We start from the raw sequence: 24,098 nt of genomic DNA, 5'->3' as shown, positions 1-24,098 counted from the left end.
AAGCAGGGTTTACGTTATTGCAATTTATTTATTATTTCCAGCCAGGCCCCCAGGGGTACACAGGTTCTTCAGCTGACGGACAAAGAGGAGAGAGATGAGTTTGGAACAGAACAGCAGTTGAGTATCACAAATTTTTAGTGTTTAAGGAACAGACCTTTTTTCTTTCCATTTGCTTGTCCCCTCCTCCTTCTGTGGGAAGAACAGAGCAATGAAAACTTTCCTGCCTGAATGGTGTGTTGTGGCAGCAGAATCCCTGTGTGGGATTTCCCTTGCGCATCTCTCTGCACAGCATTACAAATACACTTCACAAGTGAGGCAGCTGGTAACTGCATTTTTACCACAAAATTTACTTGCGCAGTTTAACCACAGTGGTGGAAAAAGAAACATTTGTCCTGATGCTCTTGCTTTTGCAAGATTAAATAAAGGTAACATTAAGAACCTGGCAAAAGCAATTGTAGAAAGCCTGTATTAAGTTAGAGATTTTTGTTAGCGGTTAGCAGGGTTTTCCAGGTGTTCTGATGACTGTCCTATAGACTGTTGTTAGCTGCGTGTCCCACTGTGTGTCACTGCTGAAAATGTTTGTGTAGTTGAATCCTTGCTGCCGATGTGCACGTTCATGGAGAAGCCCGTGCTTTCTCTGGAGTCACAGCTGCGCTGCTTTTCCTTCCCACTGATGCTGAAGTTGCCAGAATACCCTGGCAGTATCTTTCAGACCGGTGCAATTTTGCAGTGCGGCTGGTCCAGGCAGGGCCTGATCCTTATTGACCAACTACATGAAGCAAATCTGGTGTAAGTCAATCAAAGGGCTTAGATGTTTAAGCAAGGCATGCAAATAGCAGTAGGAAAGGGAAAATAACAGCTGCCAAGTGCTAGCCAGTAGCTTGTGGAAAATGGGCACCAGTTTCCAACTCCCAGTGTTCCGCTCCCATCTATCCTGGCTGTGCTGTACATGTGTTGATAAACAGGCAGATGCCCGGTTCCTCATTTGTTTTTGTTGTCCAGCCAAGCCCAAGGTAATTGCTTTTAACGTGCCAATGCCTCCGGTAACATGTTTTGCTGGTGTTCTTCAATTATCACCTCCTCTCACTGTCCTGACTGGAATGACAGACGTAGAGTTGTCCCAAAGATGGAATTTCTCTGCAATGGCACCAGCTGTCAGAGCAGGTCTTGTGTGTCGGTGAAGAAGCAGCGAGACAGCTTGGTGTGTTGCAGCTGGCAGTGCTGCCATTTTCCACAAGGCAGGGAGGAGGACAGGCTCTACGGGATGTTTTGTACAGGAGCTTACAGGGATCTGCTTGCATTAACAATGAGAACTTGGCTGGTTAGCTTAGCACTAAATGCCCTTGTGACAATGGCTGGTACGAGGGGAATTCAAAATGGTCCCAGACTTGAGGTTGTTCAAATCCTATTGAAGAAGATGACAACCCGAGACCACTAGCTTAGCTTTCACGAAGAATACTTACTCCCCTCTCCCCTACCGTGCGAAACATGTTTGAGTCTAGCGATAAAAGCATCCGTGGCAATGGGGAAGGGAGCACATGTACTACAGGTCGTCGCTCTCTGGTAGAATCCGCACCCAACCTTGCGCCGCTCTGTTGAAGTTGGGTCTGTGGGAAATCACCTCCAGAACGCTCAGGTTATCCAGGTCCACGGCAGGCACAGAGAACAGGTCGCTGACCAGTGCTCTGTCAAATGGGGCGGGAGTCCTGCGGCACGAGAAAAAGTAGACTTGGCACGTCACGAGGAGAGGTTGAGCATGCATTAGAGGTGATGGAAAAAGCAGGTCTGGATTTTCTAACTGAGCCCAGCAGCAACCTAGCAATGCCTGTAGCAAATGACAGCCCTCCTCTTCCTCCCCAGGATGCCGTTAGAGCCTCTGCTAGCCCAGCGAGGTGCTTCTCTTGTACAGAGCCAACCTCAGCTCAAGCTTTGGTGGGACTGGGGAGCGGGGTTTGGTGCCTGAGCATCAGTGGCAGTGCAGGGGAGGAAGCGTGTTCCTACCTTTACCATAGTCTCTCTTGATGGACTCCGCCAACAGCGGTAGAGATGTTTCGCTTGTGAAGGGGTTAGATTAAGAGAGCAGGTGATGGTGACAAACCCCCCTGGTCTTTAGAAAGTGACTCCTCCGCAGCTAATGTGTTCTGCAGAGCGTCAAGGCTGATAGTGCTGCCTCCTGATTGCTCTAGCACATGTGCAGGCAAATGTCTTTCTCTTGGCCCTGGCTCCAGTCTGCCTTTTGGGACAGCTTCTCTTGAACTATGACTAACAGGAGGAGCAGTGTGGGGGCAAGAGCTGTCATCCCTTTCTGGAGAAATGTGAAAAGGGACTGGGGAAGAGAGTGCCAGCCCCCAAAAAGCCAAGAATGTTGGTTTTGGAGCAGCACATGGAGACTGAGCTATCAATGAGGCATAGCTGGGAATGTTTGCTTTGGGAAGCGCTGCTCAAACATGAGTAACGTGGCACTGTTTTGCAACAGTGTCCTAGGGAGAAATAAGGGGGGAAAGGTAAATGAGAGAGGTTTGTTCCAGAAACTTTTTTCCCTTTTGGGAAAAGACAGTCCTTTTCAAAGGTTGGTTTTCGCTCTCTTAAGGCAGCGCACCTTAGCAAGGTGGCCAAAGGTCTTTGCATTACAGCCTGAATGTTTAAAGTTGGGAATAAATCAGTCTGCTTTAACGCAGTTGCTGTTGAGATGGTGAACTTGCCCTTGCCCTGTGACCCACGTGAGCTGTGCGGGGATTCACCTAGCTTTAGGCAAGACCACTGGCTTCTTGCTAGCTGATCTGTTCCAAAAAGCATGTTTTTCTGCAGTTTGGTATTTGATGAACTGAGAAGTGATTTAAAAGCCAACAGCTTGGAAGATCATGAAAAGCCCAGTTAAAAGCAGATTGGCTCTCTGAATCTTCATGCCTCAGTGAAGAATTAGAGGAGGTGGCGAGAGGCTTGGTGTTAAATTAGCATCCATCTGTATTAAATAACAGTTCAAGACTTTAAATAGAAAGGCAGCATGTGAGAGGGGAGAAATGGTAAAGCATTATTCAGAAACATGCCCTTGCTTCAGTCCCTGTCCATAAATAAATACTGAGGCAGGAACATGGCTAAATGTTGAACGAAAAGAGCCAAGTGTCTGCAGCAGCTCCTTGTTCTCCCCCTATGGCACCTCCTCGGATGTTCCTGCTCCAGGAAAGCTCAAGATGGCTGAGTAACTGGGAAGGAGACCCTGAGGGAATAGCTAACGCAGCCCTTTTGCTTCTCCACACTTGCCCACGGCTGCCTTGTCTCTTCTGTTAACCTCGTCTGCCTCAGCTCCAGTGCAAACCAGTGTGCTGCCAGGCTTTCACTGGTGTGGAAGGGGCAACACGGGGGGCTGAGTGTGCAGCAGCCTTGTGCTGTGCACCTTGCCAGCCCCACGGCAAAGCCCAGGGCTGAGGAGAAGAGAGCAGCGAAGGGACAGTGGCAGCATCATCTCGGCTCCGCCGGCGGTCGGGCTGATCTCTGCCCTTTGGGACGCGGTTCCCATGCAGAGGGTTGTAGTTCCCCGCAGCCCCTTCTGCCAGGCGTTCAAAGTGCGGCAGTCATCTCCCCCGTGACCCAAATCCAACCCTGGTGCGGGCGCAGGAAAGCTGCCACCTGCAGAGGCCCAGCACCATGGCAGATGGTCTGATGGGGAGCAGTGCTGTGCTGTGTCCCGGTGGGGAGCTCCAGTGGGAGCTGGCCTGCTGGAAGGTGACTCTGGCCAGGGCACCGAGGCTAGCGTACTTTCATCCTCATGAAAGAGGCTTTCAGTGAGGAGGAGAGCCAGGACCTCGGTTTGCAGATTCCCTGGGATGATGTTGAGGTTAAAAGTTCAGTTCTCATTATTCTACCTTGGGCTGCTGGTGCTTTGCTACCACCAGATCTCCATCTCCTGAATCCCCGAGGGGAGATTTTCCTTGGTGGTCTCTGCTCCCAACCTTGACCCCAGTGCAATTTGGAGGTGCACAGGAGGCACAGGGCATGGAGCTTGCCAGGCTGAGCCACCAGAAACAGGCCTGGAGACTTCAATCTCAAGCAGGTGTTTGGAAGGAATCTGGTGACCTCTTAGCACCTTGTGGGAGGATTAACCTTATACCCCCACCGCTTCCAGCAGCTGCTTGGATACCTTAAGGAAATTAGGAGAGAAACTTGGCAGTGTCTGTGCAGTTCCTCCACCCAGCCCAGAGCTGAGCCCGGCTGGGAACAGCAGTGATTCCTTCTCCAGGACCACGTGCGTGAGAATTAGTCCTCCCAAATTTCAGCCGTCATCCCTGAGGTTACCCTGTGAGACCAAGCTGCTTAAGGCTGCTCAAGCCCAGTGGTGGAGCTGGGACGAGATCTGGGGAGCTGCTGGAGGCAGGGACCTTTGCAGAGGAGCCACGGAGGAATTCCTCAGCAGGAAAAGAGCAACCTGAGCCCTTGCTGCTCCCCTGTGGTGTATAAAGAGTGCATGGACCACTGCGTTTCCCTGGCAGGATGGTAGGTGCTTCTTGAGGCTGAAGGGCTTGGCCAAGGGATGGACAGGCTGGTGGTGTGTGCACCTCAGCCAACGTTACCTGTTGAAGCTCTTGAAGTCCCATGGAGAGGGTCTCACGGGCGGCTGGTTCTCGCCATGCACAGTGTTGTCCTTGTCACTGAGGAGCTCCTGCCATGGGGAGCGGTAGCCCTTGGGGATGGCGGTGACGTTGAACTTCTCCGGGGGGACTTCTTTGAGGGGGCCCGAGTATCCTGCGTGGGGGGAGAGAGATGGCATGGGCTGCTGCAGCCACAGCCACAGCTGGCCTGGGGCAATGTCCCGAGCAGGGGCGAGGGGGCTGGGAACAGCCCTGCCTTCGCACGGCCACGGAGGACCTGCTGTTGGGGGCAGGATTCCATATATATAACATAAATATATGTTATATATTTATATATATAAATACTCTGTGGGAGGGTTTTGGGGAGGACCCCTCAGCAGGCAGCAGCTCGCTGCCTCCAGTCCCACATTACTGAGATTACAACGGTGTCGGCTTTGGGGTGTAGGCGGCATTTACCCGGGGCCAGAGCATCGGGGTTGAGGACTTTGCTCATCTGCAAGACTTTCTCTGTCTTCTTGGGCACTTCGGGGGGGCCGCCCTGGGGCAGTGCTGCCACGTGGAGCTCGGAGTGGTAAGTCTGCTGGTCCCCGGCATCCTCCCCTGCCTGCGGAGGGGACAGTCAGCGGGGCGTGGGGAGCTCCCCCTGCCCTGGTTGGACTGAGGAGCCTGTTGAAAGCACCTTGGAGCTTCTTCCACCTACTCACCATCCACTCGTTTGCCGTTCCCTCCGGGTCACCTTTCTCAGTGCAGCGTGAGCCACCCACCCCCAGCCCTGGGAGCTGCAGGAGGTGAGGAGAGGGGTTAGTGGGTGCACAGAGGGACCAGCACCCTTGCTCTTCGGTGGATGCTGAACCTGATGCTTGCCCATCTCCACTCCCAGCCCACCAAGCCACCTCTGCTCTCCCTTCATCTTGGCGTAGCGGGCAGCTGAGCATGGCCGCCCTGCTGAGAGACCCCCAGCCCCATGAGGAATCGCTTCCCTGCAAAGGCTGCGAGAGCTGGGGAGGTGCTGTCCAGCTCGGAGTCAGGGGATGAGCTGCAGACCCACCTTCCTGTAGCCGCTGGGATGCTCAAAGACAAAGCGCTGCATCCGCCTCTGGCGCTGCTGGAAGAGCTGGGAGCCGCGGTTGTTCCGCAGGGAGAGCTCCTCGATCATCAGGTCCTGCGGCGTGCTCACCTTCTTGCCCAGGTCCAGCCGGGGCACTGGGGAGGCCGGGGGAGAGCACGGCTACAGCTGAGGCTGCTGCAGCACTGGGGACCCCCGTCCCCAGATCAAAGACGGCGTGTCCCCTCGCCGGGGTCCCTGTCACGCGGCTCAGCCACGCGCCCACGCTGGGAGCTGCGCCAGGGACCGGTGTTCCCTTGGGGGGGGGAATTGTCGGGGAGTTATCTCAGCTCCAGAGGCTCAAACAGCCTCTTCTGCTGCTGTGCATGGACCCCTTCAGCCTTCGACACACAATTGCCACCCCTTGGGGCTGTGGTGCAAGAGGGGACCAAGAAAGCAGTCATGGAGGCCCTGGGGAGCAGGGCCACTGGCTTCAACCAGAGCTGGGTCTGGCCCCTAGGTGGGGGGACAGGACTACCCTGGGACCAGCAGCACCCCCAGCCCCCCCTACCGTCTTCAGGGTCCGGCCTCATGATGGTCATCACTTGCTGCCACGCTCCTGGTGCAGCTCTGCGGGAGCGGGATGGATCCTGCCCGGCTGGAAGAGAGAGGCAGCCCCGGGGTGACACCAAGCATGGGGATGCATCAACCCCAGGAGTGCCACAGGGAGAGGCCAGGCTTCGGCTGAGCATCTCCCCCAGACAGCATCATCCCTAACACCTCCCCTGGCCAGCATCATCCCCATGCTACTCTCCATTCCCTTCAATAGATGTAGGGAAATGTCCAAAGCATGCCAGCCCTCAGCCGCTGCTTGTTGTCTTTCCTTTCTGCCTTTCTTTAGGGCAGAAAATGTCCCCAGTTCTGTCCTTGCCCACAGTGAGCCAGTGTCCTCATGTCCTGACCCCCTCGGCGCAGCACCCGCTGCCCGCAGTCTGCCGGGTGCACGGGAGCCCTGCCCGCTCCCCCACCAACACCTCTGCCTCAGCAGAGCTATTTTCAGCCGCTGGCCCCGAGGGTGCAGGAGCCACAACCCTGACCCTGCCGGGGAGCCGGCGATTCGGCCAGCGGCAAGACGGGGCGCGGGGCCACTGGGCCGGGTTGCTTCATCACAGGGAGGCAGCTGGAGAGCAGCCCTGGTCTGAGCCCCACGGGCTGTCCACCCGCAGCAGCACCCTCCCGTGCGGCCGGGGTGTTCGGCGTAGCAAGTGCGAGGAGTGGGGCGGTGGCTCAGCCCTGTTTGGTCCATCTGGCGTCCCTCAGCTCGGGCTGATGCTGTGCAGCTTCCCCCGAGAGCCCTGGAGAGCAGGGCGTCCCTGCAGGGCCACAGCCACGGCTGCCTGGCACGCAGCTCCCTGCCAGCTCTGAGTTCAACATTAACCATCCGGACGGCAAGCACGGGACATGCACCCCGTCCTTCCCTCAGCCCCCCTCTGGGAAGACCATACCCTGACCCCCACGGTGGCGATGTCCCCGCTGCCAAGGCTGGGACGTCCCCGAGCCCTGTGCGCCCACCCGCTGACCCCAGCGTGGGACCTCACCTCCCCTACCTGGCCAGGGGACACCCCGGATGCTGGGGACTGAAGATGCTCTCCTGCTGTGCTGGGGACGAGGCCGAAGCCAAGCTGCGGCCAGCAGCGCTCGGTGGCCCCGGCTGGCCCTCCGCGGCACCCCCAGGCTCCCTGCTGCTCGCCCCGACCCGTGCTGGGCTCCAGCCCAGATGCCACGGTCCGGCTGCGGGACAGCAGTTATTTCTGGCTGAGAAAGGGGGCGGAGCAGGGTGACCCTTGGGGACCGGGATGCCGTCACCCCGGCATGGAGCAGGGCTGACGCTTAGGGATGGGGACACTGTCACCCCAGCACGGAGCAGGGCTGACCCTTGGGGACCTGGACACCGTCACCCCAGCACGGACCAGGGTGGCCCTTGGGGACTGGGATGCTGTCACCCTGGCACGGAGCAGGGCTGACCCTTGGGGTCCAGGATTGTGGCTGTGCAGCAGCGGCAGGAGGCGGCCATGTGCCATGTGTGCCCCGACCACCTCAGGGACGGATCGGAGCAGGCAGGCCAGGCAGGGTGGGATAATGGCAGTTTATTTCTGAGCTGGGTATACAACTGTGTGGCGAAGGCGGGTCGTCGTGGCTGGTGGAGCGAGGGGGGGGGCTGTGTCCTGGGAAGGGCAGGCTGCAGGGTGGGGGGACCCCAGGGGACAGGGATGGGCTGGCTGTGACGGCGCGTCCCAGGGAAAGGGAAGGGGTGACGGGGGCTTCCTGAATGGGGAACGTGCCGGAGCCCCGGCAGCCCAAACACATCCTCCTTTCTCGGTGCTGGTCTCACCAGCACTAAGGCTGCGTCCCCTAGGCGGGTGGCTGCGGTCACTGCCGTAGCATCTCCTAGCACCCCAACTGGCTCCTGCTCGCCCCTGGGTGGGGACAAGTGCTTTGGGGACCCATTGCCCTCCTGGGCACCCACTGCTCTCCCCAGGCTCTGCCATGTAACTGTGTCCACCCTGACGCCCTCCTCTCCCCTTCACCCCCCCGACCCCGAGCCTCCCTCCGACGCTGCTGCTCTCAGGGAGCCTCTGCCCACCCCCCCAGCCCCTTGCAGGGCTCCCCATGGGGACACCGGCTTGTCCCCAAGACACTCTCAGCATCGCCTCCTGCACTGACACCTCCTTCAAACCCTCTGCAATCTGTACCACTTCCTTTGGCCCCCCCCCCACAGCCCCCACCTCCTCCCACCCGCCCTGGCTGCCACAGCGCCTGCCTGTCCCCCTGTGCCCCTCCATCCCGCAGGGGTGGGGACAGGGATGGGGTGAGCCTGGCAATGGGGACGGTGACAGGGTACAGGATGGGGCTGTCCCTCTTTGCCTGGGCAGGGCGGGAGGGCACCTGTAAACGGTCCCCTTGACGTGGCAATAAATAACTTTGGCTCTCTTTTTGGTCACCAGGGAAGGATTTGGGGGAATTTCTTTGAGAAGGGGTCAGAAGTAAAAAAAGAAGGCAATGAAGAATTGGGGGGCTGGGGGCTGGAATAAAAAAAAAAACAAAACTTTTCCTCCTCAAAATCTGGTTTCAGTTGAAAACAGCCAGATCTGGAGGCTGGGAGAGGGTGCCCTGGCCGCGGCACCCCCTCGGCACTGCCCACCCCTGCTGGGTGCACCACGACCCCGCGGGCAGCGGCACCGGCCGTGCCACCCGGGAAAGCAGAGCTGCGGGGTGCTGGGGTCCGGGACACCCCGGCGCTGGGGACAGGGGGCTTGCAGGGGACCACTGAGCCCGTTCCCCATTCCTGCTCCGTGGTGCAGCGCTGCGGAGGGAGGGGGCTGTGCTGGGGGGGCTGGCTCCCCCCGCTGCCGGCTCTGCCTGCTCTGCCTGCTGACCACGCAGTCCTGCCCCGAAAGGTTAGGGCGGTAAAAATAGAGCAGGGCCATGGGATGGCGGGCAGGCAGGAGGCACCTGACCCCACCGGCACGCCAAGGGGCCACGGCAGCTCCGCCGGGGAGCGGGGACACCGTTTTTTGGGGACCTCAGCCCTGAGGGTTGGGGTGTTCCCGGTGGGGTGGTCAGCGGGTGGCATCGCCCAGGCTGGTGGGACCGGGGAGAGGGTGGCCTGGCCGGGGCTGGCTCGTCTAGGAGGTGCAGGGGGCCCCCGAGGGAAGCCCCCCTGGCTTCAGCCGCAGGCTGCCGGTCCAGCCTCGGGGGCAGAGGTTGAAGCTGTGGATGCCCGGGCTCTTGGCCCCCGAGTCTTCGGAGTCGAGGGAGACGTCCGAGTCCGTCGGGGACCGGGAGGTGCAGCGCTTGGCCGGGGACCGCCCGCGCACCACAGGGGATGGCAGGGGGCTCTTGGGGCTGGGGGACAGCCCGGGGACGGGGCAGGAGGACACACCGGGTGGCAGCAGGAGCCGGCGACCCTCTGCCCAGGTGGCTCGGGGCATCCCTGGGGAGGCACAAAATTGGGGGCCATCTGCCCGGGGCGATCGCAGTGGGCTTTTGTGGGTGGGCGAGGGGCTGCCCAGGCTCCCCGGCACACTGCTGGCAGCCTGCGGCGCTCGGGCTCTGGAGCTCTCTGGCCGCGCTGGCCGGGGGGACTGGGGCAGGCTGGGGGGGCCAGCGGGGATGGGGGTGAAGGGCCGGGAGCCGTCCAGCCCCACGGCTTTGGGAGAGGAGCTCTTCCTCCGGGCAGCGTTGATGATGTTCCTGGCGAGCCGCGCTTGCATCTGCCGGCTGGCCCGGGGGTCAGCGTCCTGCCGCAGCGGGGACAGGGACCTCTCGCTCCACGGAGGGGACATGGGGGGTCCCTCGTCCGGCTCGGGCACCGAGGCCGGGCTGGCCCAGCCGTCCAGGCTGCCCGGGCACCGCGCCAGCCGGGACGTCCAGGTGGGCGAGGCGGGGAGGGACGGCCGCCTTTCCTGGAGGGGACAGAGAGCGGGTTAGTGCCGGCACCACTCGGGGGGATGAAGGGGGCAGAGCAGAGGGACAGGGGCAGGACTGGGGCTGGGGCAAGCTCCGTGCTGGCTCAGCCCTGTGGGAACTGGGGATGCATCCTTGTGCACTGCACCCCCTGCAAGGGCCCCCCCCCCCCAAATGATGCATTTCCCTCTGCACTCCCTCACCAGCCAAGGGGGTCGGGGCAGGCTGAGCCTGCAATTAATCATCCTTGCCCAAAATATGACCCAGGACCTCTCACTACCTGCAGCTTCCTAAAGCCTCCCTCCGGGTGATGCACGGAGACCCCCCCTGCGCTGCTGCAGGGGTCCATCACCCAGCAGCTGCTCCCCAGCCAGAAAAGAGAAGAGCCAGGTCTGACAGCGCAGAGAGTGTATTCAGAAAGAGGGGAAAAAAAAGAAAAACACAGGAGAAATAAAAGCACAGTCGAAAGGCAACTCGTTACCGTGGGGAGAGCAGCGGGAGCAAGGGACGGGCAGAGGCATGGCTGGACCACGAGCATCGGGCTGAGCATCGCCGAGCTGGCCCTGCCCTCCTCTGCCCGGCACATCCCTCGCTCCCGGCTGTGCCAAGCAGCGCTGCCCGTCCCCAGCTCCAGCACCGAGCGAGCGTGGGGAGGGACAGGGACCCCGTGGTGTCCCCAGCTCTGCCGTTCCCCCAGGGATGTGGCTCTCCTCCGTGGCGTGGAAGCAAACGAGGACAGATCCTGAAGGAGCAGCAAAAGAGACAGGAGCAGGCACAGTGAGGCGGAAAGGCGGTGTGTCCCCTCTGGGTTTGCTTTGGTAGGAGGCCGATGGGAGCCGGCAGGACAGAGGGGCTGCAGGTGAGCAGGCAGAGCCGGCAGCTGCCAGCTATGAGAGCTGGAAAGGCAGGAGGCAAGGAAAGGACGGAGCCAGAGATGCGATGCTCCATACAGTTTCCAGGTGAGAGAAGAGAGAAAGTGCCAGCGGTCCTGCAGGATGGGCAGGCTCCGACAGCTCTTTGGGATCCTGGGGGCTCTACACCCCCGATTCCTGCTGCCTCCCCAGGACCCCTCAGCTCCCAGCACATCAGGGGCTTGGCAGCGCCTGTCTCACCCATGGTCCCGGCACTGCAGCCTCACAGCTACTTCTTTTTTCTATTTCCTTTTCTTTTTTCCCCCTTTTTTGTGGTTGGCTTGGCTTTTGGCACACCCGTGAGCACTTAGGGAGGACTTGGCCGGCGGAGGGAAGCCTAAAACCCCTATGTTTTTTTCTCCACCACCGCTACTTGTAGTAAAAAGAAGGTTTCCACACCTGCGGCTCGATGCCGGCATTCCTGGTGGAGTAAGAAGGCCGGGGGGCCTGGAAGCCCCCCTTCGCTCGGGGTGGCAGCAGGCGGCATGGGGTGGCCAGCAGCACCTCAGTCGGGGCTCCAGGACCGGCACGGCTGCCGTGAGTCAGGGGCAGAGCCCCAGCAGCGCCGGGGAAGGGGCTGGAGGTGGTCTGGCCGGTGCCGGGCACAGTGGGGGCATGCCAAATGGGGGAAGGAGGCAACGGAGAGGTCAGGCAGGAGGTTTGCTGCGGGTAGGGGTAGGCATCAGGAAGAGAGGGTCTAGGTGGAGGCATCTCCCGGGGCATGGACCTCGCTGGCCCCTTGGATGGGGAGAGGATGAAGAGTGAAGACTGGAGCTGGTAGGGCTGGCGCTTGGAGATCTCTAGCTCCTTCTGGGAGACCTCATTCTCCATCAGGTTGCTGCCATACAGAGATGCCGGGGGGGTTTTGGAGGGCCTGGAGGGACTCTTGGAGGGGTGTCTGGAGACCATGGGCGACAGGCAAGCGTTGGCGTCATACTTCCAGGAGGGAGGCAGGGACATGGTGGGCGACGGGGACCGCAGCAGCTCGGGCTGGGAGGGAGCCTCGATGATGAACTTCTCCATCCTGGACTGCCGGCGGGCGAAGAGCTCAGCTCCCTTCCCTCTCGCTTCGCTGAGGTTGTGGCTGGGCTGCGGCTTCGGCTTGGGCTGGATGGTGGGGGACTTGAGGCAGGAGGACCATGCCGGAGCATCATCAGCCGGTGGGAGGTGCTGCCCGCCCCTGGCTGCTCTGTTGGGGACAAAGTTGGCGGCTTCAGCCCCGAGGGCGAAGGGCTCGTCCTCGGCACCGGGCTCCCCCTGCTCCTTCTGCTTCTTCCTGCTGTCCGCACTCTGGACCAAGTCCAGCAGATCGGGGTTGGGGCCCAGCTTCGGCTTCTCGAGAAAAGTGAACATGGACTTTTTGCCAGCTCTCCGGGCGGCTGACTCCTCCAGGATCCCCGTTTTGGGCAGGGGGTTCGGTCCGCTCACCCCGCAGCCCAGGGGGGGACCTGGCAGCATCTTCTGCTCCCGGGGTGGGTACAGGGCCGAGTAGGCGGGGGGCGAGCGGACACGGGTGAGCGGTGGGGGGCTGCTCAGGGTCTCCGCATAGGTGGGCGGCGGGGGCAGCTCAGCAGCAGGGGGTCCCTCCGTGGGCTGGCCACTGGTGGGGGATGCCTGGGTGCCGAAGGGTCTGGCCGTCCGGTTCTTCACGGGCTTGGGCTTGGCCAGGGTGAGATGGACCTCGTAGTACTGCCGGCTTTGTGCCCCGTTCTGCTCCTGGCTGGCCGGGGATGCCGTCCCTGTGGCTGTCCCCGCCGGCGCGCTGGGCACCTCACCGGGCACCTCGCCATTCTTCCCCTTCTCGGGGCTCTGCGGCAGGGCAAGAGCCGCCACGCTCGGCCCCGCAGGGGCACCCGCATCCCCGAGCCCTCCCGCCCCACTCTCCATCCCGCCGGCAGCCCGCTCCTGCACGCCGTTGGCAGCAGCCGATGCCATGTTCTCCTTCAGGTAGATGCTAAGCGGGACCTGCTGGGCTTCGGCAGGCGGCCTCCGGCACGGCTCCTCTCCCGGGGTGCCAGGCTGGCTGGGCTCCGGCTTCGTCCCCTGCCCCTCGCCCTCTTCCATGGCTGCTTGCCGAGGCCGGGGCGCAGGGCTCAGCGGCAGCCCCCCGCCATGCCCAGCCCCGGCGAGCCCATCCACACGCTGCTTGCGGCGGTTGAAGAGCAGGACGCCCTTGGAGCTGGGGCCGGGTGCCGTGGTGAGCTGCGCCGCAATCCTCCGGCTCCGCGCCTTCGCCTCCTTCAGCTCCTTCTCGGAGAGGCTGGCGCTGCGGGAGAGACCTGGGCAAAGGGGAGAGGGGAGTTAGGGGGGATCAGCGGGGACGTGGGATCCCAGCCCTCCCTGTCCAGGACTGGCAGCCCTTCCTCCAGGTCTCCCTCGGCATCCCAACTCCTTCCCCGGCAGCTGGGGGAAGGCAGAAGGGATGCTCTGGGGCTGGGGTACACGGCGGGGGGGGATATCGTAGTCCAGGGGTGATGGGAATGCAGCACGGCCCACACCAAGACGCTGAGCTGCAGCTCTGCATGCTGGGGGGACAGATAGCAAAGCCCAAGGGACACCCAGGGGCACTCAGGACCTTTCCTCCCGTCCCGCCGCGGTGACCGTATGGGAAAGGAATTTCTCCAAGGGCTTCAGCAGATCTCAGGTTGCAGCTCACATGGTTTTGGCCCCCGGCTCGAAAAGGCAGCGGGCAGGGAAGGGGCCAGAGCGTGTCCCCCGGCCCCTCGCCCCAAATCCCAGCACGCTCAGCCCGGAGCGGGCAGAAAAGCAACCCCAGCATCAGCAGGGAGATGCCAGCCCGCCATAATTTCACGGCAAAGCCGGTGGCCAGCCCCATCTGGGGACCCATTTACGGAGCAACACGAGATGGCAGCAGCCAACAGAAGCTGTGCAGGACACAGACACAGCCCGCAGCAAGGCACCAACCTCACGCCTCGGGAGCCTGCGCGAGTGCTAAAAGCAAAGTGCTAAAAGCCCAGCGAAAGCCCCGCGGTGAGTGGCCAGAGTGCCGCTGGGCTTCTTGTGTGCTGGCCAAAAGGTCAGGGCACCAGCCCTTCCCGAAGGCCAAAAGGATGTTGAGCTGCCGGGAACGCATTTTCTCGGGGTGAGCAATTTCCTACAAGCGCGCCCTGAAGCGCCCGTGGGAAGGGCAGCGTCCCCAGCCCCGCCGAGGCCACTGCTCGGGGACAGACACCGGTGCGGAGCAACAGCATCACCCCAGCCCCCACCAAGGGTGCAGCCCCTCCCCAAAGGCGCTGCCGGGATGGCTGTGATGGGGTGTCCCCGCTCTGGCCCCAGCAGGGAGGTGGGTGGTCAGGGCCACCCGCCCCAAGCCCCAACCCTCTGGGCACCGACAGCACCCGCTCCCCTTCCCTTCCCATCCCTTCCTTCATGTGTTTCTCATTTTCTTGCCTTCTGTGCCGCTTGGGAGCCTTCCAGGATATTTTCAGCAGTGGCTCAGCCTACCAGCGAGGGAAGGGATGAATGACTAAGCCAAATCCTTCCAGCAAGCCCACGGCGAGGCAGGAGGGCTGCTGCAAACTGGGCATCTCCTCTTCCTCACCCTTCATCCTTCTTGCCTCCCTCAGCACCCAGCAAGTCCCTGCCCCGGCCCCAGCACCGCCAAGGCGTGCAGGATGGCCCTGCCTCCCTGAAGGGGCTGGAGAGGAGGAGGAGAAGGGTGGATGAAGCCTTCGGGCTGCTTGACAGGAGGGTTTTGGCTGGGCACAGGGGAGAGGAGGCAGAGATGCCAGTGGAAACTCTCTCCTGGAGACAAGGAGCCTGTCCGCAGCGACGATGCCGGCGGCCAACATCTCCCCCGGTTAGCGCCCGGCATTGTTTAACGCCCCATTTCTATTTGCTTTGGCGGCGGCACAGAGCGGGACCGTGGTTTCCTCCGGCCGGGCTGGCTGGAGGGTGGCCAGGACTGCGGCTCCTGCTCCACGGGGTCGCCCTCGCTGCCTTTATCTCCGAAACGGAGGAGAAATACGGCCAAGGAGCCATTGAGAAATAAGCCACAGGCTCCAGATGTCTGCGAAATCCGTGCTCCGAGCTGAGCATCCCTGCTTCCTCGGAGGCCGAGGCCGCCTAAGAAGCCGAGCTCTCGGCGGAGCCATTTCGCAGCCTCTCGCTCTTGCTACTGCCTTTTAACAGCAACCGAGGGGCCTTGGGGGATCTCCTCTGCGCTGGAGGGATGACTCAGCTCTTGGCCAGCCCGTTCCTGCTTGGACTAGCCGCCGGATACACTCCCGCGTAGCCGGGACCAGCACTGGGATTTGTCCCCCGGGATTCTTCCCCCAGGTATCCCCATCCCTTGCTGACACCCTAGGCACAGGCATCCCTCCAGGCCAAGGGGTGCTGCCGGGTGGGAGCCCCCCACCTGAAATCCCCCACGTGGCATCCGCTCCCATCATCACCTTGCGGCTCCCCATCCCCTACGTGCTTCCAGCAGCCCCTCTGCCCACCTGGTACCTGCCATTCCCGGGCTGCTCCACCCAAGCCCACTGGAAATGAATCCCTCGGGGTACTAATGGAGATGGGGGGGCAATAATTGCTCTTCACATTCAATTTTTATCGCACAGATGGAGAGCACCGAAGCCTCCGGCAGGCCAGAGGAAATCGCAGAGAACAACCCTGTACACCGCCCTGCTTGCACAGCCGCACACAGCCCAGAGGACGGACGGACAGTCAGACCCTGCAGCCCTGCAACCCAGCTCTGCAGGCACCGCTGCAAATGTGGCTCACCATCGCTCAACCCAGGGTGATATCCCATCGCCAGCCGAAGGGCAGGGACCACCTCCCTCCCTCCTTCCCTCCAGTCTGAGCCATAGGATGAGGTTACTCGACCTGGCGTGAGAGCCTTTAGCCATCTGCCATGGTGGCCGGAGGGACTGCCATCACCCAGGGTGGGTCCTGCGCCCCTCGCTCCCCTCCCGGCCGCAGGGAACATCCCTTCATCCTCCCCCGCCATCCCCTGCCAGCCGGGGAGCCTCGGGTGGGTCTGGCTGGGTGCTTCCCCTGGCCCCAGGCAGGTGGGAGGGAGCTCAATGTGCTGAGCATGTCCAGGTGCTGGGGAAGAGGAGGAGGGGTGCAGGGCTGAAGGCAGCCTGAGCGGCGCGGGGAGGAGGCGAAAGCAAAACTATGCGCAGCCGAGGGCACCCGGGTCTCACGCGGCACTGGAAACCGGCTTCCGCCCATTAACAGGAGTCCAGTCCAAAATCTGAAGGGTGACCGGCTCTTCTCGCGCTCTTCCACTCTTCCTTCCTTCCTTCCTTCCCACGCCATGCACTGGCTTGCCACCACGCCGCCCTTTGGGAAAGAAACGTCTCCCCTCTCCAAAGGTCCCGGCTTCTTCGCAGAGCAATGAATCCGGCCCCACCAGCCTTCTCCGCTGCCGCGTCCCTGTGTTGGGGGGTCCCCCGGCAGCCCCCAGCCCTGTGGTCCAGGGATGCTGGGGAAGGAGATGTTCCCTGTGCCCCACAGCATCACTGCACTCCCGGCACACGTGAGCAGCCGGCCAACAGCCCCCGAGTGCTGTTTCAGTGCAATGCACTTCAGCTCCAGCCAGAGGAGCCTGTAGATGTCTATCTATATATTTATATAGGCACTTGCTCCGTAGGTTTCCCGTTGCTCCAGGTGTTACTTCCAGCAATATCCCCCAAGTGCAGGGCTTAACAGCTTCTTACCGAGCTGTCAGTCATCCTTCCCGCAGCACGTATTATGCTCTCTCCTCCAGAGCGAGGATGACGAGGGTGATGAAAGGCATTTTTGTTGCTCTCCCCTCCTGGCCCGATGGGAAAAAAAATTTCCTTCCAGCTCAACTTTCCGTGCAAAGGATGGGTCCCCCCGCACAGTGCTACTGCAGAGCTACTGAAGTCCAGCCAGCAAAGGCTGGAGTCACCATCTGACCCCAAATGATGGTGAAGGATGTATCAGATCCTGCTTGTGGCCTTCCCTGCCCTGACACCCACCCCAAAAGCTAGAATGAGATGAGGATTTGGCTCCAAACTGCAGGGAGGGGAGATACCCCAGGGCTCTCTGAGCCGACGATTCAGTGGAAGTTGCTGGTCTTGGTGCGGCCGGGATGTCACATGAAGAAAACCAGCAACTTGGAAGCTGCCACCTTGCAGGTTTGGGTGGCTGCAAGCACCGGGCGTGACGGTGAGCAGTCCTCGTATGGAGGACCCAAGAGGTATCAGAGTGCTGGTGAGGCCAGTGGGATGCAACAGGCCATGTGAAATCTTGGACTCAAGGCTGGCAGGTGACTCCAAAATCTATCCCTAGCCTGCTCCCAGTTTGGATGCTTGGCCATCCCAACACTGCCGCCTGCCTTGGCCAGCTCACAGGAGGATGCTCAGGATGTCCCACCGGCCCACCCACCGGCCCCAGGGCTGTCCAGGGCCAGGCAGAGCACGGACCAGAGACCCCAAATCCACCTTCGCACAGAGCAGGGGCCGCCATCCATAACCAGCAGGTGCTTTTCCCCCTTTCCGAACATTTCTTGGGCTGCTGTGGGACAACCCAAACAGTGTCTCTTGCTGGCAAAATCCCACCAGCAAAAGCAAGAATTAAACCAAGACAAAGCCCATCTCCGGAGGGACACATGCTGCCGCCATGCCACCTCCCTGCCGCGAACCCGTACGCACATCTACAGCCGGGCGGTGCTGGGGAGGGGGAATCCAGTGTTTTCACCCAAACATTGAGGGCTTTGGACACCGAGGAAATGTAAGCAGGTTTTTTGGCAGAGAAGCCAACTGGCCCTTTGCCCCAACTACAGCTGTGCAGGATTTTTTGTAGTGCGCACTAACTCACACACTTTTAAGCCTGTGCTTTCCTCCAGCTCCCAGCGTTATCCCAAATAATCTGCTGCTAGGAAAACAAGGAGGGTAGCACACACAAGCAGTCGAACTAGCTAGAAACAGATATGATTCAAACAGGGATAAAAATATGACAATTTTCTGCCTCGTTCCCAGCTTCCAACCCTCCTATACCCCAGATATAAAACCTCCATGAAGTTTTTATCCATGCTGGCCCTGCAGACCCGAAAACCCCCGGCTCAAGCAGTGGGTGCTGTGGTGGAAGCAACCTCGCCTGCCTGGCAGGGCGCACCGTGCTGGGCCTCTCCTCTCGGGTGCCTTTGCCAGTGACAAAATCTGTCACAGCGAGAAAATTCGATGCGCTTGCAAGTTTTCCCTGTGCTCTGTTCACAAGGGCTTTGCTGGATTTGGAGCTGTTTGCCTCCCAATGCTCCACCCGGCTCACAGCCGTGCCCCAGCCTTGCCTGGTGCTCAGCACCCAAATTCTGCCCAAAATGGCCCCAAAGTCTCCAAGCACCAAGCCCTGGGGCACCCGTCTACCACCTGGGGGGAGGGGGAAAAGGTGCCGGGGGGATTTGCTCTTTAATATGGACGGGCTGCCCCTGCCCCAGCCCCGCTTTCCTGGGGCACGCCAAGCCGAGGGGATGCAGCGAGCAGCCCCAGCCCTGCATGCATCCGCGCTGGGGAAGAAGAGGCAGCTGCTACCGCAAAAGTGGAGGTAGCACCTTCCCCCAGCCAGCCAAAATTAAGCTTTTAGCTTTGCAAAAGGAGGCTGGAGCTGGGCAGACCTCCTCCGGGCTGCCCTGCCATCCATCTGCCTGGCATGCAACAGAGCCAGCCCATCCCATGGCCGGGTACCACGGGGACCCCAGCCCGCCTGGCAGGTGAGTGTCCCAGCCCCGCTATGCCCAGCGGCACTCGGACTCGCCGCGACACATCCCGGGCTGCTGGGTCCCCCGTGACAGCCCCGCCGAGCTGGTGCCATGAGCCGGAGGCGCTGGCCTGGCCAGAGAAGGTCATCTGGCTCGGCTCATCCCGGTCGGATGGACGGAGCGGGGAGGGGAGCGGGATGAAACAGGGCCTTCGCCTGTCCCTTGCACAACCCGTAAGGGATCCATCCCGCTGGCTGCCAAGCCGGAGCGACAGACCTCGTGTCTCCAGTGTGGGGTGGCACGGCCAGGGAAGGGGACACGTCCCCGCCGGGGGGGACAGGGAACATTGCCTGGGAAGACGCTCTGCAGAGCTGGGAGGTACGACCCCGCCGAGCCCCGGGGGGGACCCCCACGTCCCCGCACGTCCCCCCGCCGTGCCTCCCACGCCCCGTGCCGGACCCGCGGGTGTGGGCAGAGGGAACCGACACCCGCCCGGCTGATTTACCGAGAGAGAAACCCCGCTCAGCCCTCGTTTCCCCCCCGCGCTGCCTGCGGCTCCACTCGCCTGCCCTTCGCCCACCATCAGCACCCCACGGGGGGTTCTGGGCGTGCACTCCCGCCCCCCCCCCTCGAGCACTGCCAGCCCCCAGCACATCCCCAGATCCCAGCCCCCCGGTCGCCCCCTCTGCGCTCCCACCCGCCCCCCGCTTCTGCACGGGCACCCCCGACCCCCGGCCCCTGCCCCGGCCCCCGGCCGGCTGCCCGCCGCCCCCGGCACCCCCAGCCCCGCAGCCCCGCCCGGGGGCAGCCGCCGCCTCCCCAGCCCCGGCCCTACCCGCGGTGCCGGTGCCGGTGCCGGTGCCGCCGCCGCCCCTCGCAGCCCGACTGCACCGGGGAGGAGGCGGCGGGCAGGAAAGTTGCGGCAGCTCCGCCCTCGGAGCGGGCCCGGGGGGGCGGCGGGCGGGGGCCGGGGCCGGGGGGTGGTGGGTCCTGCCGGCCCTGCCCCTGCCCCTGCCCCTGCCCCTGCCCCTGCCCCTGCCCGCCCCGCCCGACCGGACGGGACGGGTCCCCCTCCCCGGCGGCACCGGCAGCCGCCCCGCCGCCCCGGCTGCTCCCGGCGGCCCTGCCCGCCGCTTCCCGTCCCGGCTGGTCCGCCCTGAGCCCGCGGCCGGTGTGAGAGGAGCCGGGCACCCCCTTACCCAGCCCTGGGCATCCCCCTTACCCTGTCCGGGGCACCCCCTTACCCAGCCCTGGGCATCCCCCTTACCCTGCCCGGGGCTCCCCCTTACCCTGCCCAGCACATCTCCTCATCCCATCCTGGGGCACCCCTTTGCCCAGCTCTGCGCATCCCCTCACCCCAGCCCCGAGCATCCCCCCACCCCACCCCTCACCCCCTTTCCCTCCTCCCAGCACTGCTGGGGTCCTGCAGCACCTTACCTGGTGGGGAAGCAGGGCCTCCCCTTGCTGCTGGTTTCCCCTCTGCCTAAAGCGTTGGGGCACTTGGAGCTGGGCAAAAAGCCAGCACCAGTGTCACCACCCTGGGAAGAGCACCAAAAGCCCTCTGCCACAGGTGGTCTGCTCCCAGTGACGGGGGGACTACTGCCCTGGGCGAGATGATTCCTGGGGAGCCAGCATCACCTCCCACCGCCACCGCCCCGCTCCCACTGGGGCTGCAGAGCTCCTGGGCACTGCTGCAGGTGGGACCAGCCTCAAACCCCTTCCCGCGCCTGTCCACACCGCAGGATGAGCTCTTGGCCTTATTTTTTGCCTTTCTAATTTCCTTTCTTCCTGTCCTTTGCTTTTTTGTGCTTTTCTGGTTTTTGAGGGAGACTGGCGCTGGCTCGGCAGCCCCCCAGGGAGCGAAACCTTCCGTTTATTTGCACACCAGACAGAGAAACCAGTCCTGCCTCCTGCATCTCCCAGCCGCTGCCTCTACCCGGGGCTCCTGCGCTCCCCAGCCTGCCCCAAGAGGTGCCAACCAGCTCGGGCCGCTGTGCCGGATATTTGGGAGCAGCCAGCCTGGCCTTGGGCTGCTGGACAGGGACCAAAGGGGCACCCAGGATCTGCCTGGGTGGGTCTGCACTGCTTGGGGGGGCACCTGCTTGGCTCCCAGCTCGTGGGACCACCCCTGTGCGGTTTTGGGTGCAGATGGATGCACCCCTTTCTCTTGCAGCAGCTGCATGGGGGGTGGAGTGGGTGTATTTTACCCCCAGCCAGCTAAGGAGAAGAGGAGCAAATCCCTGACACCTCCCGGGGATGTTCCTGCAAACACCCTGCTGCAGAGGCAGCTCCGATGCCACCTGCGCAAGGACCTGCCCTTCCCTCCCTCCTCTGCCGCAGTCCCTGCTCTGGACCAAACCTCTCCTTCGCAAACCTGCAGGTTTTTCTCAAGGTCCCGGCGCTGCTGCCGGCGCTCAGGACCCTCAGCAACATCCTGCCCGGAGGCTCTGGAAAGTCTGACGGGTCCCGCAGGCAGCGGCTGGTGGTGATCTCACTTGGAGGGGGAGGAAACGGGACAGACAAACTCTTTCCAACAAACCTGTTGAGTTACTTTAAAATTCCAGGCTGGCAGCAAAAGTGCTGGATGGCGGCGCGGGTTAGGAAAATGCTGAGCCTGGAGAGAGTCAGGCCTGACCTTTCCCCGCTGCAGACCTGCCATCCCAGAGCAGGGTAAGAACTGGGAAGACTATTTGGGTCCGTCTGGTTTGTGTGCTGAGCCCTGAAACACGACGCCCGTACGGCCGGGGAGCTGCTGCGGCAGCAGGGAGCCAAAGGGCTTGGCTGAGCTTCCCAGCCCTTGTCCCATCCAGGGAGCCGCTGGTTTTGAGGACGTCTGACACCCCAAAAAGGCGGGGGACAGATTCTGGACACCAGGTTCATGTCGAGCATCCTCAGCCAGTCCCGTCCCTCCCCATCCTGGGGGCTGCTTTGGGAAAACCAGGCTCTGAGCAGAGCAGCAGCATCCGATAACGCCATCCCATGGGGACAGTGACACACCTGCCCCGGCGCCGCATGGCAGCTGAGATAACAGCTGGGCAGGAGCAAAATAGAAAGAAGGGTGGAAGCAGGGTTTAAAAATGGGTCCAATGTCTGTAAGAGGATGGGTCTAATCCTGTGGGAGCATCTCCCCTGGGTGGGGAGGTCTGGGCGTGGGAGCGACTGTGGTAACCCTAGATATGCGCCTGTATTTGTGTCACTGTGGCCGAAGGGGCAGTCACAGAGAGGAACGGCTGCAAAACAGGGTTGTGAAGCGAGGCGATGGCAGAGAGCATTGTAGGAACCAACCGGCCTGAAATAAAGCGCTTAATTTTTAAACCAGGGGCTGAAAGAGAGATGGCTCCAAGCCACCTAACGAATACTTGGCTATCCCCGCCCTGACTGACCAGGGAGACGTGTCCCTGTCCCAGGCAGCACCCCAAGAGCTGTCCCTGATCACCCCACTTTTGGCAGGGTCCCGTCGAGCCCCAAGGCCGGGGTGAGGGCCGGGAAGCCCACCCCGCTTGTGCTGCCCTTGGAGTTCGGTTGAGCTCTTGGAAACCACAGGAACCCACCCGCTGCCTTCCCACCCCCCTCCCGAGAAAAGCCACGGATTCCTCCTTACTTTTAAGGCCAGAGAAATCATCTCAAGCTAAAAAAGTCCCAGCAGCTCACTGGGAGCCTGGGACCTCTAACCCAGCGGAGGTCCCGCCCTGGGAAGAGCCAGGCGTTCCCACCGCTGTGCTGGGCACTGGGATCACAGCAGTGCTTTTCGGGGTGTGGGATGGTGGCCAAAGGGGGTTTCTCTTACCCGTTTTCCTCGGCTCGCCGGCGGGGTTGATGAGGACCCGTTGGATCTTCACCACTTTCCACTCCTGGCTGGGGTCGGCCACAGGGCTGGCTGCTGTGGGGGGCAGCTCTGGGGCAGAGCCAGGGCATTTTGGGGGGGCTGCGGGCTCAGCCGCCGAGGCCGGGCTGCTGCTGTCCAATGTGGGACCCGGCGCATCTCCATTGAGCCCCCCGGGCTCCCGCTGGCAGCTCCCGCTTGCATTCCCTCCCAGCAGCCCCGTCCATCCCTGCTGCTCGAGCAGCTCGGAGGCAGGAGCGTCCCGGAGCTGACGGCACCTCTGCCTCCCTCTGCTCCCCCTCTCCTGCCAGCAGCCGGTGTCCCCCTCGGCCGTCCCACGGACACACGGGTTTTGCACGGCCTCGCCGGGTGTGGGGCAGCCGGGCTGGGTTTGCAGGCAGGGCTGCCGGAGCGTTGCCTTCAGCATCTTTGCCGCTTTCCTTCGCTGGCACTCCACGGCATTTCAAACCTGCTCCGCATGGCCGGGGGGCTGGCTCCTCCCCGGCAGCGTCCCTCGGAGCACGGGCAGCATCCAAGAGGGAAGATGGCCACGTGCCGGGCGCAAGCCCAGCTTTACTCCTCTTTCAGGCAGGAGGACCAGGCACGACACCACGGGAGTGGGCAGCTTTCGGAGGCCCAGCCGCAGGGATTTGCCTGGAGGACGCACGTCGCCAAGGAAGATTTTGCGGGAATTTCTCTTGTCCAGGCGGGCAGAGGAGCAGCGTCTAAAGACCTGTGCGAAGGGAAGGGGGAGTGTTGGGGATGCTTGTGCATGCACTGATTTCCTCTGGCTGCAGCCAGCGGAGCAGGTCCTGGCGTCCCCAGCCTGGGCTCCAGCCCCAGCACCACTCCCCACGAGGAAGGACCCCCTGAGATGCAAACACTCCCTACCAGCTCATTTGGAAACGCCTCCCATCCCAGCAGCCCCCCCAGTGCCACGCTCACCACGCCAGCACCCTTGCCCAACTGTCATCACCCCAGAGGCAGTGCCCAGGGCCGGAGCACGGTGCCCGTCTCCCTTTGCTTTAGCAGCCCAGATGTGGCCGCAGAGACCCCCGTTTGTGGCCAGTGCTGGGGGGTGGTTGCTGCTCAGGAGGTGGGAGCATTCGGGGAAGAAGCCTGTTCCCTGCAGATGGGGGGTTCCTCAGGGTTAGCAGGAGCTCTGGCTCCCACCTCCATCATGCTGGAAAGCGAAATTCCCAGCATCCAGCTAACAAAGCCGCGTTTAACCATTGAGTGACTCACGCGGTGCCGGGACAAGCGCAGACAGACCCACTTCCCTTCTGCTGAGCATAAATCCTGCCGAATGACGAATGCGCGCACCGACACAGCCGAGAGGCGAGGTATCAGCTGGGAGAGGGGGATGTCGTCGCTCCCGGGGCAGGATACGGGTTACAGTGTACAGGGGAAATTCCTGTGCCGTGAGTCCTCCGCAGCTGCTCCGCGCAGCATCGCCCAGCCACGCCGGCTGCAAGGCTGGGTCCCAGGGAAGCACCCGCTGGGCACCGCTGCTGCTGGGAGACCCACAGAGCCCCCGGCACACGGACCGTGATGGATCTCCCAGCCTAAGAGCCAGCCG

The 24,098-nt window shown here is 62.1% G+C and overlaps 2 protein-coding genes across 4 annotated transcripts; both read right to left on the bottom strand.

Moving 5' to 3' along the window:
- Positions 1–14: 14 nt before the first annotated feature.
- MYOZ3 (myozenin 3) lies at positions 15–7,633 on the bottom strand. Of its 2 annotated transcripts, XM_072872050.1 has the most exons (7): positions 7,239–7,633; positions 6,203–6,289; positions 5,635–5,789; positions 5,291–5,365; positions 5,043–5,190; positions 4,569–4,740; positions 15–1,706 (listed from the first exon to the last, which is right to left on the bottom strand). In XM_072872050.1, exons 2-7 carry the CDS (start codon positions 6,231–6,233, stop codon positions 1,544–1,546), a joined length of 744 nt encoding a protein of 247 aa, XP_072728151.1. In that variant the 5' UTR covers positions 6,234–6,289; positions 7,239–7,633; the 3' UTR covers positions 15–1,543. The 2 variants fall into 2 exon arrangements, with proteins under 2 accessions (XP_072728151.1, XP_072728149.1); XM_072872048.1 differs by having other exon boundaries at positions 6,203–7,633.
- Positions 7,634–7,763: 130 nt separating this feature from the next.
- Positions 7,764–23,871, bottom strand: SYNPO (synaptopodin). 2 transcript variants are annotated; one of them, XM_072872047.1, is made up of 4 exons: positions 23,765–23,871; positions 22,484–23,252; positions 11,409–13,288; positions 7,764–10,097 (listed from the first exon to the last, which is right to left on the bottom strand). In XM_072872047.1, the coding sequence occupies exons 2-4, from the start codon at positions 22,944–22,946 to the stop codon at positions 9,318–9,320; spliced, it is 3,123 nt and encodes a 1,040-aa protein (XP_072728148.1). In that variant the 5' UTR covers positions 22,947–23,252; positions 23,765–23,871; the 3' UTR covers positions 7,764–9,317. The 2 variants fall into 2 exon arrangements, with proteins under 2 accessions (XP_072728148.1, XP_072728147.1); XM_072872046.1 differs by lacking the exon at positions 23,765–23,871 and adding an exon at positions 23,465–23,719.
- Between the last annotated feature and the right edge of the window lie 227 nt (positions 23,872–24,098).

This window comes from Ciconia boyciana, chromosome 9, assembly GCF_034638445.1.
Source record: "Ciconia boyciana chromosome 9, ASM3463844v1, whole genome shotgun sequence".
Classification (NCBI taxonomy): domain Eukaryota; kingdom Metazoa; phylum Chordata; class Aves; order Ciconiiformes; family Ciconiidae; genus Ciconia; species Ciconia boyciana.
Note: the sequence above shows the minus strand (reverse complement) of the source record. Positions and strands in the feature narration are given on the sequence as shown.

Bases quoted from the DNA above. Each gene is read 5' to 3' on its own strand.
- MYOZ3 (XM_072872048.1), bottom strand. From the start codon at position 6,383: ATGCTCAGCCGAAGCCTGGCCTCTCCCTGTGGCACTCCTGGGGTTGAT. The intron at 5,790-6,202 runs GTAGGGGGGGCT...CGGCCTCCCCAG, and splicing joins GAGGCCGGACCCTGAAGACG to TGCCCCGGCTGGACCTGGGC. The intron at 1,707-4,568 runs GTAACGTTGGCT...CTCGTGCCGCAG, and splicing joins GACTTCAAGAGCTTCAACAG to GACTCCCGCCCCATTTGACA.
- SYNPO (XM_072872047.1), bottom strand. From the start codon at position 22,946: ATGCTGAAGGCAACGCTCCGGCAGCCCTGCCTGCAAACCCAGCCCGGC. The intron at 13,289-22,483 runs GTAAGAGAAACC...CCCTTTGCCCAG, and splicing joins CGGCGAGCCGAGGAAAACGG to GTCTCTCCCGCAGCGCCAGC. The intron at 10,098-11,408 runs GTGTGGAAACCT...TGTCCCCTCCAG, and splicing joins ATGCCGGCATCGAGCCGCAG to GAAAGGCGGCCGTCCCTCCC.